General features: G+C 38.6%; 1 protein-coding gene across 1 annotated transcript in view; it reads left to right on the forward strand.

The window, feature by feature from the left end:
* The window catches only part of HOMER1 (homer scaffold protein 1), a 68,069-nt gene that overhangs the window by 20,068 nt on the left and 28,710 nt on the right, over positions 1 to 19,291 (forward strand). The window contains exon 4 of the mRNA XM_059833955.1: positions 819 to 961. Within this exon, the coding sequence (XP_059689938.1) occupies positions 819 to 961 (143 nt within the window). The remainder of the gene's footprint in view (positions 1 to 818; positions 962 to 19,291) is intronic.

The following is a 19,291-nucleotide window of genomic DNA, read 5'->3' on the forward strand; positions in this document are numbered from 1 at the left end:
TTCAGGGACTGAATGCTGTAAATTAGGACGTGGGCTAAAAGGGTATACTTTGTTTGTATAAAAAAGAAGTACTTTTCAGTGACTCTAAATTAGCAAATGGTGGTTGTTGGCCAAAACACAAATGTACATGTTGGGTGACGAAGGGTTATTAAAACTGCACCAGTGCCTTCTGCTGGGAGGCAGCCACTAAGTTTTTCAGGTGTCCAGTTACGTAGCAGTAGTGGAAGCTGCCTGGGTGTAGCTGGAGTATTCTTCTTCTCAGATAATACCATGACCAGCAAGAGCTAGGCCAGACTACCATGCCTACGAACATTTTGCAAGGACTCTGCTGAACAAGAGTTCAGCATTCTTCACAGATGGCTCATAGGTGAAACTGTGAACACACCAGCAATGCCATTCTGCTATGAAAGCTGGATTTTGAAACAAATACCAGAATTGTTTGTTTCACTGTGTTAGAATATAAAGAAAAAGACAAGAATCCTGGGTATCAATAGTCACCCATTGTGTAGCAGGATGAGGGTTGAATGTAATACCAGGTAAGAAAGAGTGGTCTGTAATAAGCAGCAGGCTGGATACTTGCAAATAATTCATAGGTCAGTTGTGTTTTGTACAAGATAATGTGAATCTTATGGTAATACACTTCTAAATTAAATTCACATAATGAAATGCGACTGTGAGGGGTGCTGGAAATCTGAGCCTTGCATTAATACTGCCTAAAATTTGTGTATCATTTAAAAATTAATGTTAGTGCTTATAAGCACATAGCTTTCCTGAGCAGGTCAGTTTGTAATTTTAATGTGTTGTTTGTTTTACTTAAGGAATCAGCTGGAGGGGATATTCAGTCTCCTTTAACGCCAGAAAGTATTAATGGGACAGATGATGAGAGAGCGACGCCAGAAGTGACGCAGAACTCAGAACCAAGGGCTGAACCAACCCAGAACGCATTGCCATTTACCCATAGGTACAGATTCCATTCCCACATCCTGATTAAGTGATACCTGTCTCCTTCCTTGTTAAAGGGACCTTCTCCCATATTGTGTGAAAAAAAAAAATACAGACTGAACACCCCCCAGAAAAACTGGACTGGCTTTCAGGTTTGCAGTATAATCTTTGTTTTAAGAAAAAAGCATGTATGAGAAAATCTCTTGGAATAAGATTTGGGGAAACATTACTTTATACTTTAATCAGCTTAACACAAGACCTTGAACACTGGTGAGTGCTGGTGTCCCTTTAACAGGAAGCATTATTTCAATGTCTGAGATCTTAGTAAAATTAACTGCTTCATGCAATATTTCAATTAAATTACTTTTGCACACGTTCTTTAAATGACTGATAGGACTGGATGTCAGCCTTTCATTGACGAGTTGTTGGAAGAAAAGGGACTCTTACAACACTTCTGGATTATGAAGTTTAAAGCAGCCTTTAATTGAACAGTTCTCTGACAGTTGAAAACATTTTCAACTTTTTTTTGAAAGATGAGAGAAGTGTAGTTCTGCTTCAGACTGAATTATAATTTCTTGCACTAGGAATGCTGTGGTCTGTTGTTCTTTAAAAAAGCTAAGACTTTTTATTTAATGATACAAATAATGATTTAAGATAGGTATATCTTGCCTATTAGAGATAATTGTAAATGGGTCACTCTCAATAAAACACATCGTGTATTGAGACCGTGGAGACTAACTGAAACATTTAATAAACTTACAACAGAGCTAGAAATACTAGATTTATTTTTTTAAACATTGTCTAATTAAGTCTAAATAGAGTTTAAGAGCTCTTGATCAAAGGTTGGGGAATAGTAGGATGTCAGATATGTCATTCGATTCAGAATGAGCAGAGATGGAATTGGAATTGTGCAGGACTTCTCAGATTTTGTAAGAGAATAATACTATTAAACATATCTGGAAAAAAATAATACACATTTTCAAATGAGAAAAAAATTATACTTTTGCACTAATTTTTTAACAGAGTGATTGTGTTTATTTTTATACTTCAATTGTCACCAGTGCATCTATTATATGTTTTAGAAGAAATGGTGCTTTGTAAGAGTGCTATGTGCATGTTGAAGGAATATTACAAATATTACACATCTATCAGTGTTCTGTAATGAGTTCATTTAAACTGTTTGTGTGTTGGAATTCTCTATGAATATTTTTGTGAAAAGGAGTTGTGATAAAGTCCACACATGAGCAATGTTGTTTGTTTTTTTAAAAAATGATAGCTGCAAGATCTCCCCTGTCATTCTGCATATTTAAATGTGTTTTCTGGTATGCCAATATAGTAACTATGCTTTGCTCTGCATTGAGCATGACTGAAGATATGTTTTGAAACTACCCAGTTGTAATTTTTGATGGTGTAGAATAGAGGCTACAAAACTTCACGTGCTTTGTATTTTTCTATCTACTTCATGTATGCAGTGTGAGTGCCTGGTTTTAGTTTTTGTCCTGTTAAATACCACTAGCTAGAATTGGTCTTCTGACAATAACTCTGCATTTTGAGGGTCACTTCTCATGATGATTCTCAAAAGACCAGCATTTTGTCTTGCTAATGGTAGCTTCAAGTTTGTTAGTGAGCTATTACTGAAGAAAATGCGAATTTTTAAAACGCTTTGAAATAAATTGAATTTTGGTCTAGAAAAGGTTTTTATTATAAATAAATAAAGAAATATTATTTATTTATTATAAATAAAGATGCATGAAACACATGGATAAAAGAGATGGAAACTGAAGCCTCCAGGATTGTCTTAGTCCTGGTTAAATGGGCATAGTTTTGTAGAGGCGTTTCATACTAAATTGACAACTAGGTAGACATACCTAGCTGCTTGTGCTGGCTGAAAGGGTGCTCTGTGCAGGCAGTCTGCTTGCCCTGATTTAAAAGGAGAAAAAAAACCCTAAAAATTTAAAACCTTATATCCTGATCATTGGAGGCTTTTCATGTGTCAGGGGTACAGAAAGGGATTGTGGTCCTCCATGTTCCCTGGCCTTCTGATGATGCTGTGTGTTGGTGGCACTCTGTGTGTGATGGAGTTGCTGAACTGAGCCCTTTCCCTGTGCACCTTGGTAACTCCTGCTGATCACTGAGCCTCTTCCTCCTGCACCCTGCATTTCAGCAAAGGTAAAGTTTAGCCAGTGCTTCTGGGCAAGGAGGATAATGCTGGAAGAGCATTTGAGTGTTGACTTGTGCACGGCAATGGTTTTTACGTATTTGCCTTTACTCCAGGAGTTGTAATCAATCTCTAGGTGCTTTTCAAAAGAAGAGGCATTGTGGTCCTTCCTTCAGTGAGTTCAGCTGCAGGGAACGTGAGAGTCACTGAGGCTGTCTGTGCTTCACTGAAATAACACTACCATAGCAAGTTCATTTCTTCCATAAATAGGAAAGCTATAGTCTGCTCTGGCATTGACAGTACATACTTACCCTGCGAAGAACCAAAAGGAGTGGTCCTCAGCGTAGGCTGGGGCACAGGGAAGGCATGTGTGGGGCTGCACGGCAGGAGCCTGGGCATCCATGGGGCAAGTGTTGGAGCTTTGTGGGCAGGATGAGGTGCCACAGCCCTGCACAGGCAAGGGTGGCTGGTGGGGTGGGAACTGCGTTGCTGCTGAGAGGGTCGGCAAGATCAGCTGAGTGCAGGCGTCTCTGCGGCAGAGGACAGGGGTGAAGGTTTGAAGGGGGCTGCTGTCAAAACAGTGATAGAGGTAAGGGGGTTTCATGTCTTTGTATGAACTGAAAGGGTCTGACAGGAGTTAATGAGGTCAGAAATCACAGGTGTGGATGTCATGCTTTAGTGTACATCTTACTACTTGTCATTTTTAATCTGCGCACCTGAAAAATGTTCGATTTCATTTTGTTATAACATGTCCTTGCTGGCCAGATATGTCCTATTCTGCAAGCGTTCTCTGCGCTTTTTATGTCTTAGTGTAAGTAGTTGGAGCCTGTTATTTTAGCAGCGTAAGTGTAGACTACTTGGTAGTTACAGTTATTCTGACAACTTACACCCAAAAGCCGAAAAACAGCATTACTTAAGTCAACAGAGTTTTGTTATTAGAAACCAAATTTCTAATTATTTCAGTAAATAAGTATTGAAATGAACGTTCCCCAGTATATGTCTAAAATCCCATTCATACCCCATGGGCACAACAGAGCAGAAGTCTAGTTGCCTGAGTTTATCCTCATGTGGGAAGTCCTAATGCTGTTCACAAGCAGTGTGACTCTACTCAACTGCTTGAGAGATAAGGATATTAAACAGTTATGAGCCTTGCACAGAAGATAAACTCTCATAATTAAATCTCTTGCCTTTTTTTAAACTATCTGTGATGGTCAGTGTTGAATTAATACACTTGGGAACTCCCACATCCTATAATATACTATAGCCTGAGCACTGTTCTCATGAGAAAATCTTGCCAGAACAAATGAAAGTGAAATGTAGCCTAAGCCTGGCCTTAGAATTTTTAAAAATCTTGGCTGAGACACTGATCAGTCCTTTTCTGAACAACAGCTAGTCCAGGAAGGCTTTTTTCTAATAGAAGCTAGTTAATCAAATCTAATACTTAAAATAATTAAGACTAAAAAAAGTACGTATTTTCATTCTGAAGTAAATCTTAGCTTCCTCAGACATCTTCCTTGCTTAAAAAATATTTTTCACATTCTTTAACTTGTGATTTTTTTTTTTCTCAAACTGAAAACTTAATCATAAAATGGGGTTTGGAGAGAAAAAACTTGCTAAAAAATTTTAACTACTTCTGATGTGACTGGGTTTTAAATAAAAGTTTTAATCCTGGTGGTGCATAGTATAGAATTCCTGGTTGTCTGAATGAACCCAAAGAAATAGTATACTAAGCTTATTCAGCCTTAGAATATAATTCAAATAGTAAAACTGAATAGTGTATCTGGCAAACTCTGCAACCACTGCTTGGGGTCTTTTGGTAACTGTTTGGTGAACTTGCTCTTTCACCCTTGAAGAGAATACATTTGTTTATAACAACTTTTGTTTCATTCTTGGCACCTTATGAAGCTGATAAAACACACTTTCAGAAACAAAATGTAAGAGGATTCTTCTGGCACAAATCTTGAAAGTCTACAATTTTCTGTCAACCATGACTCGAACCTGTTACCTCATTTTTTCTTGTAATACATAAACATGGAATTTCTATTACGTAATGTTTTGATCAAACAATATATATGTGTGTGTTTGTTGCTTGTTTGTTAAAATTCCTATTTTTTGTATTCAAACAAGTTTTTAATAGGGGATTTTGACTCATTGCCTGATGTTCATATCTTAGATATGTTATTGTCTAGATAGCTTACCATTCAATAATGCTGCATGTAAATCCAATGCTGTACAACAAAGAACAAACAAAAGTCTTGCTGCTAGCTCATGTTCCTTCACTGCGTTTTCATTAAAAGTTGTATGCAGAAATCTGTTTAGTAGATTTTTCACTTTGTGTATTAAAACTACTCACTTCTACAAGCTTAAATATTTTAGTTATGTTACAGTAAAGGTACTTTGTGGATCATGCTGAACTGTTAAGTTGGCTTTAAGGAAAAGTTTTGAGTTAATAATTTTTGTGGTGTTTTGTTATTTGAATTTATACTCAGATCCTAGTATTTGGATGTTCTTTATAGGGCTATGCATAGCTTCCTTACCAAGTAGTCCTGGGGATGTATATTACTTTTTTTTTTTTTAAATTCTTGCTTTTGAATGTTATTTAACCTGATCATAGGATAATTTCTTGTTGTGAGGAAGCTCAGGAGCTCTCTAATCCAAGCTCCTGCTCAAAGAAGGTCAGCTATGAGATCAGACCAGGCTGCTCTAAGCTTTATCCAGCTGGGTTTTGAAAACCTTCTGGAATGGAGACTGATAAAGCCAGGCTTTTTAAAAAGGTTTCGCTGTAACATAAAAGGTAGTAACTGTCTTCACATTGCACAGTACTATAATGAACTGTGACATTTTAGGGCACACCAGAGGAACTCTGGTAAATTCAATTACTCTGTTGAGAAAAGACTATTATTTCTTGAATCACACTCAGAGAAGAAACTCAAAGGCGATACGTTCCTGCTGTCAGTGTAAGCAAAGAACTGGTTAAAATAGCAGCTTAGACATAGGTCTTGACTTCACCTCAACCAACATTTGTTTGATGTTGCGAAGGTCGTAGCTGTACTGTTCTTTGGCCTCTTGTGCTCCACTGGCAAGAGCCTGGTGGTCTCTGAAAGAAGCACCAGGGAGGGATTGCTATCCCCTCCCTCCCTGACACAGTTCCTGTTGCTTCCCACAGTCCTGCACTTCTGCCTAAGCTACTGGGATCTAGCTCATGTAGGCTGTCCCTCAAAATAAAAGTTCTTGCTAGGACATCAGTAATTTGAAAGGAAAATCTTACCTTGTGTTCGTGTAATTTTTCTCATGTCTCTGATTTTCCTGACTGTGACAATTTCTCAAAATTCTTTATCTTTGGAATACATAGTAAACCATTACATGGTTTTAAACCATTAACATGCCAAATACAGCATAATACAGGTCATCCTATAACACTTTCATAAGGTATCTCTAGTAATGGAAGGAGAGGTGGAGAGGACTTGTATCTGCTATTGGAAGAATGGTCATGGTGTATGTGTTACTTAGCTCTTCAAAATTAAGAAACTCTGCAACTAATAGAGCTAATTTTAATGGCTGGGGGAATGGATGAGAGCCAAAACTAAAAACACTTAAGAGAGTAATTTCACCACCTCCCTAAGCACATTCTAGTTTGGAGAATGTCAATTTCCTACTTCCTGCTGTTTATTTTGTGAGAGCTCCAAGGGGTGATTCAGATGATGTGAGCAGGGTGTTTGGAATTAGGTGATAATAATTACTGTCGTCAGGGTCAAGTGAACACTCTTGAAATATATCTGTCAAGTATGTTTTTAGAAGAGGAATATAATCCTTATGCAATTCGTATTTAAAAAAACACCAAAACCCAAACAAACAAAACTAACCCAAAAACATACTAGTTGTACTATGTAATTTTTCCCCCTTTAATCACCTACGTAAGAAAAAAAAGCCCAGTAAAAATGAAGGGGGGAAAAAAAAAGGAACTATTTTGCTTAAGGAATGAACTTTCAGTTTCTAAAATACATCCATTGTGTTCAACTTATCCAAAGTATGGATGATATTAAAAAGATTGTTTCTTAGTACTTCAGCAACTGTGTAAACATTGGCTCTGTGAATTGGGATATATGATACTTAACACTAAATCATATTCTGTAGGGTGAGTAGTTTGGGGTTTTTTTTTGGATTGTGTCCATTAATTCATAGTTATGAATTTTGTTAGGTATTTTCAAGAATACAATTTTCTGAAATGCGTTACTCACTTTAGGAGTCTACTCTTAGCATACAGTGACTTTTTTTGTCATTTTTAGGCATTGGTGGAGGACCTATTCTCTTTATTCTAGATTTTCGTAGTAATTTACTTGAATAATGAACTTTTTCTGTTGTGCATTTTGATACCAGTGTGTGTGCTTGTTCAAATCTGTGAGCAGTGTCTGTGAGGTTTGTTTTATGGTATGATTTGTACATATATTATTTAGAATCTGCTGGTTTTGTGAGTTGTAAGCTCAAACATGCAATCATCTTTTCAAGAAGAAGAATTAAAATGACAGTTGTAGAAGATCTTATGTAGACAGTTGATACCTCTTGTTTTCTTTACTCCTACTTCCATCAGTGTTTTTGATATTGTTTAGTGTCATCATAGGAAACCTTTTAACCAGTAAGTAGGGGTAAGCTGCAAACTGAGATTTCCCCGGACACCATGAAGGAGTCCAAGATGTTGTCTTTAATACACCAGGGATCTCTCTGGGTAAATTTTGTTTAAGTTAGGTTGGCATTTCCAAGTATAACTTTTTTTTCAAAACTGAGAAGTGTCATTAGTGTCAAAGAGAACAGACACCAAAGAAATACTGCCAGTCTCAATGCACTATTCTCCAGGAAAAACACAATGAAAAATTTTGAGAGGAAATAGCCACTTTGTAGAATTGCTTTTTATTTTAAAATCATCTGTGAAAGACTTGGTACTTTGAAACTACAAATGTCATGCCTTGTTTGGATTGGAAGCCTCAGCGCATACTTAGAATTTCAGTCACCCATTAAGAAAACAGAAATAGAAAGCCAGTAACACCTGAAGATACCAGGGGGAAAAAACCCGCATAGCTATTGATCCCCTGAGTCTCAAAGGAATTTTCTAACAGTCATGACCCTTGAAAAGAGAAGCCTTTTGTGGAAAACAAAGGCAGAGGGGATGTTTTGCAGGACAAACATTTTTCACAAAGTCTGATCACTCAAACTTCCCTGTCTCCTCCTCGTTAGTTAGGAAAGTTGATGCGTGAAAGTATTTCACGACCAAGATAATGTGAACCATTCATGCCCATGCCTTCAGCCTGGGATTGATTCTTGATGAGGAGGTGGGGGGCTTTCTTCAGAGCCTGGAATTTTGACGATTTTTAACAAGACTTTCCTATGGCAGTCTTGTGCAGGTAAGAGTATCACATAGTTTGCACCCACCTATGCATGTGTATTCTTCATAATTCTTCAAGTTAAGCCTCAACAGCCACTCAGAAGTATACGGTAGAAGATAAAAGCCCCTTGTAGCTGGTGCAGCTACAGCTGCTTCATTTCATGTGCAAGACTTAGTCCACTTATCTTTACCAACACAAAATACAACGCTTATGCAACCATCTGTATGGGTAAACAAATGCTAAAGAAACTTTTCCAGACTTGTTCATTTACTGTTTTCTGTCTCTAAATGGACTCTGTAGTTATAATCTGGTTCTATGAAACTGGAGAATAGTCTAGACTTGGGTTTCTGGGTACATATTCCCATCCACATAGAAATTATTGAAAAGGTTACACAGTTTTAGAGAAAGGAGATTAAAGAGAATTGAAGATTTGTGACCTTCAGATCACTTTTAAGTATGCTGCAGAACAATCTACATCACTACCTTACTTAGATTCTTGTGTATTTTGCTCATCTCAAGGTTCACTTATTGTCAACTTTGGATTATTTTGTAAAATCACTATACAGAACATGGATGAACTTGTGTAACTTACACTCATTGTATTCATGGCAGTATGCCTCTGCCATATTCCTTAGAAGTAACGGAAATTGAAGTGTTGCTTAACAGTTTTGAGTTCAAAGTCCACAAGCTAAAAAACAGCTTTAAAAAACCTCAGAAAGCAAGAGAAGACTTGGCTTTTTGTCAGTTTTGGTATATTAAAATGTTATAACTCATAGCAACAATATACAACAAAATACAGCCTTACTCTTTTAAAGCCCACAGAAACCTACCCCCCCCCTCCCCAAGCCATACTTTCTTAAATATTTGTGAAGTGTATGTTTTTAATAAGAAACATCTCCAGTTGTTCAGTTGCTCAAGTACTTGAATATCTTCACACAAATTTTTTACGAGGATGGTGAGACACCAGAACATGTTGCTCAGAAAAGTTGTGGATGCCCCATCATGGGACGTGTTCAAGGTCAGGTTGGATGGGTCTTTGAGCAGCAGCTTGTAGTGAAAGATGGCGCTGCCCATGACAGGGGGGTTGGACTAGATGATCTTTAAAGGTTCCTTCCCACCCAAACCGTTCTATGATTCTACACCAGGAATTAGTTTCCTGCTTTACTGAGAAGACAGGCGCTCAAATTAAGTCACCTGAAACAAAAAAAAAACCCCAACTCCAGGGAAACAGAACAACAACAAAAAAAAAAAGCCCAAACCTTTTAGTTAGTGGCTCTTTTCAAATGTAGGCTCTTTGTCTTTCCAAGTCACTTGGTGCCTCTACCCTGCACCAGGTAGAGTGTCTGTTTTGCCTGTTTCTCTGCTCTTCTGAAAGATCACTGTGTTGCTGTACCTCATCTGTCTGCTTTATTCTAAGAGAAAGGATATATTTTAAGTTTTCTAGGCAGCAGGGCCGAACCCAGCAGAATACTTGAGGGAAGTAATTTTAAAAAGGTGGGGAAAAAAAAAAAGTCTGTGAGAACATTTTAGTGAAGGTGAAGCTCTACTGAGTGCACCTGATTGATACCAGTTTAGTTCTCTTACTGATACCAATAAGTTACTCTGCCCTCTGTTATCTCAGGTGTAGTGGTGGATGATGAGATACATGGACTTCTCATATGAGAAGCTGCACATATGTGTAGATAGATACCCACTTCTGAAATCTTATATATGCTGTGTGGTTATGGTTTCACTGCTGTCTGGAAGGCCTGATGATAAAGATACAACTATGGTGACAATGTTAATGACTAAAAAATTACTATTCTTGAAACAGTCTAGGACTCATTTCTTTCAAACTTCCAAGCAGAATATAAATAAACATACCTTCATCCTTTAACAACTCACATTGGAGATGAAATTATCAATTTACTTTATGGATTTTTATATTCCTTTTCGTTTTTTCTGTATTACTCCATTGTTAACTGCCCCCTCTCCTTGGAGAAGAGGTACACTTTGGAAACAGAAATCAGTCTGGCTAGCACCATCTTCTGCAGATGTTTAAGCTTAAGAGCCTGTCATTCATTTTATTCCTACTGTTATTTATAAGGATACTATTAGATATGTGGTAGGGGAATTTACATTACATCTGACCTGAGTTACAAGATGCCAAGATCTTAAGTCATGGAGTGTTTCCACTAAGTCTTGGTGAATTATTAAGTGTGGATTCACCTAAAATGTGCTACATGGATCCTTGGATCCATGAATTTTGCCATTTATAAAGTGATTAGATGGTGTTAATGAAGCCCGTATGGACTTAAAAATTAGCTAATTTTTAATCAATTAGAGAACTTTCTCCTAGGGGATTGACCATGAAAGTCAGAACCAATGATAACTGGCAACAAGTATTTAAGTTAGGGATTCTTTTTCTGTTGAAGGTATGAGATAGATGTGCTGCTGTGCCAAATTCTGCTTGGGTTAAAAGGAAGCAGAGATGGAACATGAGTTTAGGAGGTGGCCGCAGCTGCTATTGCTTTACTACCTCTCTAATGCTGTAGTTAAAGCTTCAGAATTAGCAACTGTAATTAGCAACTGTACTTTGAGCAGCTGGTATGGGCTCCTCCAGTGGTCATACAGAAAGGAGGATTGGATAGAGCTGCATGAACACTTCTGTCCCCTGGAATATTTTTCACTCCCAGGCACGTGTGGCTTAGGAACAAACTGTGCTGTGTCTGTTGATGTCTCCAGTTCAGAGCCAACATACAGTTGTCTGTGTGGTGCAAAGAAATCGTGGTGAACTTGATGAAGCCACTTGCTGGTCTTAGATATTTATTGATAGGGTTCAGCCAAATGGATTACCTCTGCCCACTTCTTGAAAGAATGTGTATTTAAAAACTGAAGTTTGACAAAGCAGAGAAAAGCAGTTTAGAAAACTCTCTATATTAAAAATACATAGCATGAGTACTAACTTAGTAATGAAACCCTTATACAAAAAATAGCTTTCATCAAAGTTCGTTCTTTCTAAAATTTGTCTGGAATAGACCTGACTGAAGTTCATAAGCTCTGTAGCTGCGTATTCTGTGAGGGATGATTCTGCGTCCCTGCAAGAGATGTAGGACCAAGGACCAGGAGCTCTTAAATTTTCGCATGAAGTAAAAAGCTTGGTTTCAAGTCTATTCCAAAACATCCATGCTGTTTTACTAGTATGATACTCTTTGGAGTGTGTCATTTTTTGTCAGATGAATTAAGATTGCTAAAGATTTCTCCCTTATTTAGAGGTAGGCTTTGCAAGTAAACCCAGCTAAGGTAGTAATTCCATTGGAGAATGCTGTGGCCTCCGTTCTCTGAGGGAGAACCAGCAAATTCTGGCACATCCATGTGACACTGAGGTCAAAAAAGTATACCTGAGGGACTTCCATAGCACCTGATGCAATTCCTCATAGACCCACACCTAAGACCGGTCAGATGAAGTGCCATCTCGGGATACTTAACCTTTCTTAGCTTTCAAACATCTAAACCTGCTGAAGATGGGTTTCATCCACTAGGCCCTCTTTACCGGCTTCAGCCTTAAATTGTACCTCCATCCAACAGTATGATCCAGAGTTCTGCTTCCTGTTTTCTGTGGAGGCAACACAGTGTCATGTCCCCCAGCATTGCTGTCACCCTGCCTGCCTCCCTGGTGGGCTGTTTCATTCACTCTCCCTACTCTCCAGGTCATGGTTCCTGTCCAGATACTGTAAGCCCCCAGAAGACTAGAGTAAAAGCTCATTGGTTAAGGAAAAGTCCAAAGTTGCTTTATTGTAAGCCATTTCAGAATGTGTCTGAATGTGCAAACAGTATTCAGGCTCCACCTGAACAAGCTGAACATAATGCTGTCATGTTGATTATTTTTTGTCGCATTGTAGTCGGCAGACCCCTTGCAGTGGAACTCGATAGCATCGACCTACTTCCTGCAGACATGGGTAGAGGTTAGAGGCCAGCACACATAACAAACAAGTGGAATATTTTGTCTGTCAAAAATGTTAAGTACCTATTATATTCTCTTCTTGAGGTAAGAGTTAGCTTGAAGAATAAAATGGGGAATACAGCTAAATGGAGATCAACATTTCCTGTAGTTTTCCATCAGGTTTATGCTTCAGGGAAGCTTTCTGTATCTAAAGGAACTCAAAAGATGTGACTCTCTAATATTGCTGTAGGTGCCAGTGACATTTTGTAGTACAGGCAGAAAGTGGTTTGTGTTAATCAGTGTTTTGATCATATAACAGGGGGCTCTGCTGAGATGAATTTAAGTTTCTGAATAGCACTTTGGTGAGATGTGGACAGCTGGCAATTCATAAGCATCATCAAAGTATTTCACAGTGACACCAAACAGCCGTCAGGTTTTGTCTGTAATGAATTGGGTTGGCACAAATCAGCAATGAACTAGAATATAAGAGGTTTTTTTTTTAATCAGCTTTTAAACCATTTGGCAAATGAAGGAAGCTGGAGCTGGGTGAAGGTGCTGAAATAAAATGTCCATGATATCGAGGACTCCATTTTCTCAAGTTCACAAAAATAGAACATTTTGGTCCATTTGTTGTCATGAACTTCGATTGTAGGGTTGTTGCTTTTGCAGATTTTACTCTGTGGCACTGTGGTGTAATGATGTTCTGTCTTCCTGTCATGAAATGCAAAGGGTTTAATTTCGAAATTAAAGTTAGAATAGTGGAAACCATTCTTCTGGGAGACTGCAACCACATAGGAAATTAAGAAGTAATTTTATTTAAACAACATGGCTCAGACAAAAAAACCAAATCAAAACCCTAAAATGAAATTGACTGAATTGTAGTAAGTTATCCAACTCTGTAGTTTGCCAAAGGAAGAAAAATAAAAGGGTTTTTTCCCCTCACTATAGTGAAAATAGGTATAGAAATAAGATACAAGTTCGTTGTCTGAAGCCAAATGGTTTTTCATAGAATCAATACATTCAGATCAAGTTGGCCTGAATTTTAAGAGGATAGCTAAAATAGTTTCCTACATGCCCGAAGTGTGATCTAACTGATCACTGTATATGACCGTGACTTACCTGTTCACTTCAGTTAGGAAATACGCTGAAATTTAAAACTAATGTAATTACACGACAACACCGATTGTGTAGCACCGTTCTTGTTTAATTCTACTTTAGCACTTTAGGGATTATTTGTGCTGGGCTTACGACCAGCACAGTGGGAGGCTCAGGAAAGCTGTCTTTTAAACGTCTTCACATTATGCTGTTCACCCTACCCTCTTCCTAGGCTAGGTGCTTTATCAGGGAAAGTGAAATAGAGCTCACAATATTAGAAAACAAACGTGCTGAAACAGTGCCGTGGCACATAGGCATAGCCTCATGGAAGGATGGGACCTCAGCATCTCTTCTGCTGTCTGAATTCACAACTAGCAAAACTCATATGCGTCTTCATACTCGTGACATCCCTGTTGGGTTTGTGATGAGTTAAGTAAGATGAGGTGGGGAGCCAAGCTTTATATTCTTTGAAACTGTTGCATCAAGTGTTGAATTGGGAAGAACCAGTCTATTAATTACTGTATTTTTAACTTCCAGATGAGTTTTTGAGCCAAATATCTGACCTATGCTTTATTCTAAACAGAAGCTGAAGGAAACCTAAGATCACTTAGTCTAGACTGAGTAAATAGGAACTAGCAACTACCAGTGAATTAAGGAGGGTGCCATGTTAGGTTTTTTCTTAAAAACTGGGATTTTTTACAGTAGGGGAGAGAGGAACTTATATAGGGACTGCTTCCTCTGCATGTTAACCTGTAGTTCATAGAAAAAGTGCCAGTATCAGAGACTTCCCGTGTATTAAATTTAATCTTTTTTTCATCCATTTAATATCTTTTTAGTAAATCTGTCTCTAGGATCAACATCGTGGAAGAAATTCAGTCTTTTCTTGGATTCAGATTTGGTTTAAGCAAGGCAAATTTAATACTTCCATTCTCTTAAAAAGCTGGGATGGAAAAACCCATGAGTTGCAGTATCCACAAGTGTTGCAACTCACTTGCAAGTTGTTTTGTTCAAATGTATACAGTCAATAAATGTTTTACTCTGATCATATAGTTCATGTTACTGCTTTTTCTTCTGACAGCTCCGTAGGTGGTTTAGTTTGGGCTTTATATATAGGCCATTGATTCTTAAGTAATTCTGTGGCTATCACAGGAGATAAATGAAACTTAATTAAATTTGCCATGCTCTCACATAGCTTCTGTTCCCTTAATGAAATAAAATTATTTTCTTGTCAGCATGTAAACTCACAGTTCATCTCCTGCACTAACTGTGCGATTAATGTATGTCATTCTCTTTACTGGGATAAGCAAACTGGCAACTGTAATGCAAAAATGAATTGCACCAGTAGTTATTATTTGCTATTGTAAGATAACCTAATGCACTAGCTGGCTGGAGGCCAAATAGTCATAATTCAGAATCTTTATGCAACTGCCTGATCACATGCAGGCATTTCTGTAGGTCATTCTGTAGAATGTCTTTCTGTTGCTGGTAGTGGAGTTGTGAGGCCCTGCAGCTGTAATGATTGTTCTGCTGAGTTCAGTGTTTGCTGTGAAAGTAAGACAGGAACCAGCATTAAGGGGTCTTAGAGGCTGAGCTACCCTGTGGTATCACTAACAGAAGGTTCAACTAAGATATAAAATCGGCACTTGCAAATCTTCTACGTTTAGCCACTTGGAACAGCTGCTGTCTTCAGCAGAGGCACAACACACTCCAGTTAAAGCTGTGACAGTACCTAGAAATGCAGGCAGGGGCTTGTGCTGAGGATCTCCACCGCTTGCATGTGGTATATGTCAGGTTTACAGGGTTGGGAGAGGTCCCTTTAGTCACCTTACTGCTCTGCATGTGGCTGCAGTTGGTTAGAGCATAGCTCTTACTGTCTTCACTCTCTTGTTGCAAAGCTGAGAATCTCTGCTGAGCTCCATAGAATCAACCTGTAGCTGCAACATATGTGGCCTCATGGGCCACATCTATACGGCTTAATAAAATGGGCCTTGGCACTGAGGACTGCGGGCTGAACCATTTCCACATGTTACAGCAATGATGCTGGATCTCTTCTGTGCCCACACAGTGTCCTTGCGGCTGTAAGACACGGTAACTGTTTTGTATGGAGTCCTTTTCGTGTTCCAGATACCTGCAATGATTTGAGGGCTGCATTGCCCTCCACCGGCGTGGTATTCTCCTTGCACAAAAGCATGGATGTGCATTGCACGCCCAGAAGTGTTTCAGATGGGCATGGGAGGCTTGCAGATCACATAAAGCCTTGGAAGACTGTAGAGATGGAAGGGCACTTATCCTGACTATGCGCAAACTGTGCTTGGGATCTGTCTGACCAGCTGACACGGACTAGGGCAGTTTGCAGAGAGTGCCAACTCTCCAGTCCATATGGCCTTCAGAAGCTCAGGGCTTTTTGGCCCTGTTTTACTCAGTGGCAGTGGTGTGGTCACTGGGAAAAGAGTTGTTCCTTGTCCTTGCTACCACAGCATTTTTGTGGTGAAGCTAGGGAAGTTTCTCAAACTCACCAAGATGTAATCAAGAGCGTAGTTCAGTGAAACTCTTGAAGTCAGAATAGCACTCAATAAATGACAGCCCAGGTGAGAGAAGTGTAGGGCAGTCGAGTACTCTCTTCTGCTACATTGCTGACTGAGTGCGGATTGGTTCAATGCACAAATTGTTGTTATAGGTAAGATTTTCAAAAGAAACATAGGGTTTCGTCTAGCCAGGGGCCTCAGCAAAATTAATCCATACTAATTCAAAGTGTGAATTTACAGTTAAACTGCTTTAAATTCTTGTCTGTACAAATGAGTTTCAGAATGTAAGTGGTCGTAATTCAGATCATTTTAGTGTCAGGGTCATAGTGTCCTGGTGTGGTGTCTGACTTGCCAATAACCACATCATCTAATTGCTTTCACAAAGTAATTAAGTGCCATAGGAGCCCAAGTCAATTTGACTTTCTTCGCAGCCAAATACCTAGTCATTTTAGAAGATGGGATGCAAGTTCCTAAATAACTTAGGTTGCTTTTGAAAGTGTAGTATTGTTGGAATATTTGAAGTGTTCAGCACCATAGCAACAGCAAGGAATTTTGCCTAGTGTTGAATGCACTAAAAATACTTATTGGGTATCAGTTGTGAAAAATGTGAGATACATTACAGGCACGAGGATAAACTACTGCCAGTGATACCAATAAGCAATTCCAATAAAGGAACAAGGGCAAATCTTTTTTTGCTTTTTCAGAGTATGTGATAAAATTTTAGGTCTGCAAGGTCTCACAGGCATGAGAGTGATACTGATAAGCAATTTCAGTAAGGGAGCAAGGGCAAATCTTTTTCAATTTTTCAGAGTATGTGATAAATGTTAGGTCTACAAGGTTTTAATGTTTAGTGCAAAAAAAGCTAGAAATTAACTAGCTATGCTTGCTCTTGCAAAGGGCTAAAATTATAAGACAGTTACTGATTTTGGTTTATGCTCTATGGCCTTCATGAAAAGATAACCTAGTGTCTCTTTACTACGTAAAATTAAATGACAGAGAAAAATGAGATCTTTTTAAAAGAATAAAACTACAATAAAAGTTGAGCCTCTTCAGAGAAATCAGGGGTTTTCTTAGTGCTACTATGATGATTCAGGTTAAATACAAGTCTTTTGCATTGTGATACAGTGTACAAAAGACATGCATAAAACTGTTCTTAACAGTGTAAGTTTAATGAGAAACTGAGTTTAAATGTCACCTGTGTAAACACATCCAGTGTACACTAGCAGACAGCATAAGAAGCTTGGAAACGTCGTTGTTTCTTGTGGAGAAGAGTGGCTTTTCTCTTTGTCCGCCACTTTAACTTGTATCGGGACTGGGATCTAAGTCCCTGATTGATAAGGGTCATAGCTGAAGCATTAATTTTCTATCAATACCCAATCTTCTGCATCCCATGGAGTGCCTTTCAGGAGCTCTTCTGTTGCTATTGTCTCTTAGTGTTTCAATAAGCAGTGAACACCACCATACTTGGGCATTTTTTTCTCTGGCTTTGTTGTCTTCTGCAGCAATACCGTGCTGGGTTACCATAGAGAATATTTCTGTGAAATTTTCCTTCCTTAAAAACAATTTAATAGCCAGTCTATTCCTCAGTGATCAAATTCCATATTGAAAGGCGGTCTGTGTTGTGGTGGTTTCTATGCACCCTGTGGTGAATGAAGGCTATATTGCAAAGTACAGAACACGGATTTAGGTGGTGGATCTAAATAGGGTATAGCCACCAATTTGCAGTGCATGGTGGTCTGCTATATAGTGGAAAGAGTCATTACTCAGCCTCTTTAGTCATCTTCATCCGTGAAGTCTGCAAAGATATTGACCCTTTCCCAGTGAGCTGATAAAGCATGGCAGCAAGACATACCTATAGAACAGGACTGCCTGCAACAGAACGGGAAACGCAACTCTTCTTCTGTCCGTAGGCTGCACGGGTACTTTGAATGATTCAGAATCCGAGAGCATGGTCAAACTGAAAGGCTGAGCGGAAGTGGAAGATAATATATGAAACACCTTGAAAGTGAAATCTGTAATAGCTCCATAAGCACCCCTCTGCTGAAATTTGCAGAAAAGGCTTCTGCATTTCTCTCTTCTACACTGACATAGAAATTGGGAGTTCAAGCATATTGTAGCTCTGACTTGAGCAAAGAGTTGTCCAAAACAAAACAAAACAATATATCCTGGAGTGGGATAAACCTTCAGCGTTTGTAGAGAATGATAGACTCTCAGAAAAGTCATGCTCTCAACTTGCTGATTTCAGCCATTCAACTGCCTTTCTCACTTTCCAGTAGGTGTGTGTGGCTTTGTTATTAGTCACCTCACTTAAAGTACGATGTGCTGCAAGGGCCTCCTTCATCTTTTTTGCTATGATCGAATTTGTCATATAACCAATCTAAAGAGCTGATTCACAGCTATGTTTCCCTGGTTTTGTGCTGATGTAACTCCATTGAGATCATGTAGATACTCCTTATCCCAAAAGGAAGAACAGATCTTTCATGCACCATTAATGTTCCTACTTCTCTCCCCAGGGGACCTATCCTCGTTTGCTAAAAATTCTTCTGAATACTCTAATTAAGGATAAGGATCTCTTTGAATATTAATTAGTTTTTCATTGGCCTCACTCAAAATATTTAACTCAAAGCAATTTCCTGGTAATTATCTCTTGATTATAACTTTGAGAGGATTTACCCTTTTTTAATAAATTCCAGTTTATCAAATAAGACTTCCTTTTGTATGTGTCCATTTAATCACAGCTACAGGTAAGACAATAAGCAGTAGCTGTAAAGAGGCAATTTTGCTTCATTTCTTTTCTTCTTACAAAAGCTGTCATTCTTGCTGTAGCTTTCCCTCGTTCTCTGGTCTTTAATTGTTTAACTATACTGTAGATCACTATGTACCTCATGCACATAAGTTCGGAGTCTTTTGAGCGGTTTAGTCTACTGGGCCTGTACAAGCAGACAGCTTTGTGTGAAGACTAAAACAGCAGAACAACTCAAGACTTTTCTTTCTTGCCTCTTCCTGGTATGGTGAGATAGGACCTCATACACTCCACTTCTCTTTCTTCAGCTTCCCACTCATTCTAGGACTCCTAATCAGGTATAATTAAATAAATGACAAAACCCCTTTCTGTTTGCAATTTTGCTTTGACTGTTCAAGAGGGAGGGAGAAATTTCCATATCATTTCTGAGGGCATATGGTGCTTTGGACTAGCAGCAGGACAAACTCTAAAACCATCATGTTTAAATCTTTTCTATCATAAAGTAATTTTACACATTTAATAGATGGC

The sequence above is a fragment of the Gavia stellata genome, chromosome Z (genome assembly GCF_030936135.1).
Source record: "Gavia stellata isolate bGavSte3 chromosome Z, bGavSte3.hap2, whole genome shotgun sequence".
NCBI classification, from domain to species: Eukaryota; Metazoa; Chordata; class Aves; order Gaviiformes; family Gaviidae; genus Gavia; species Gavia stellata.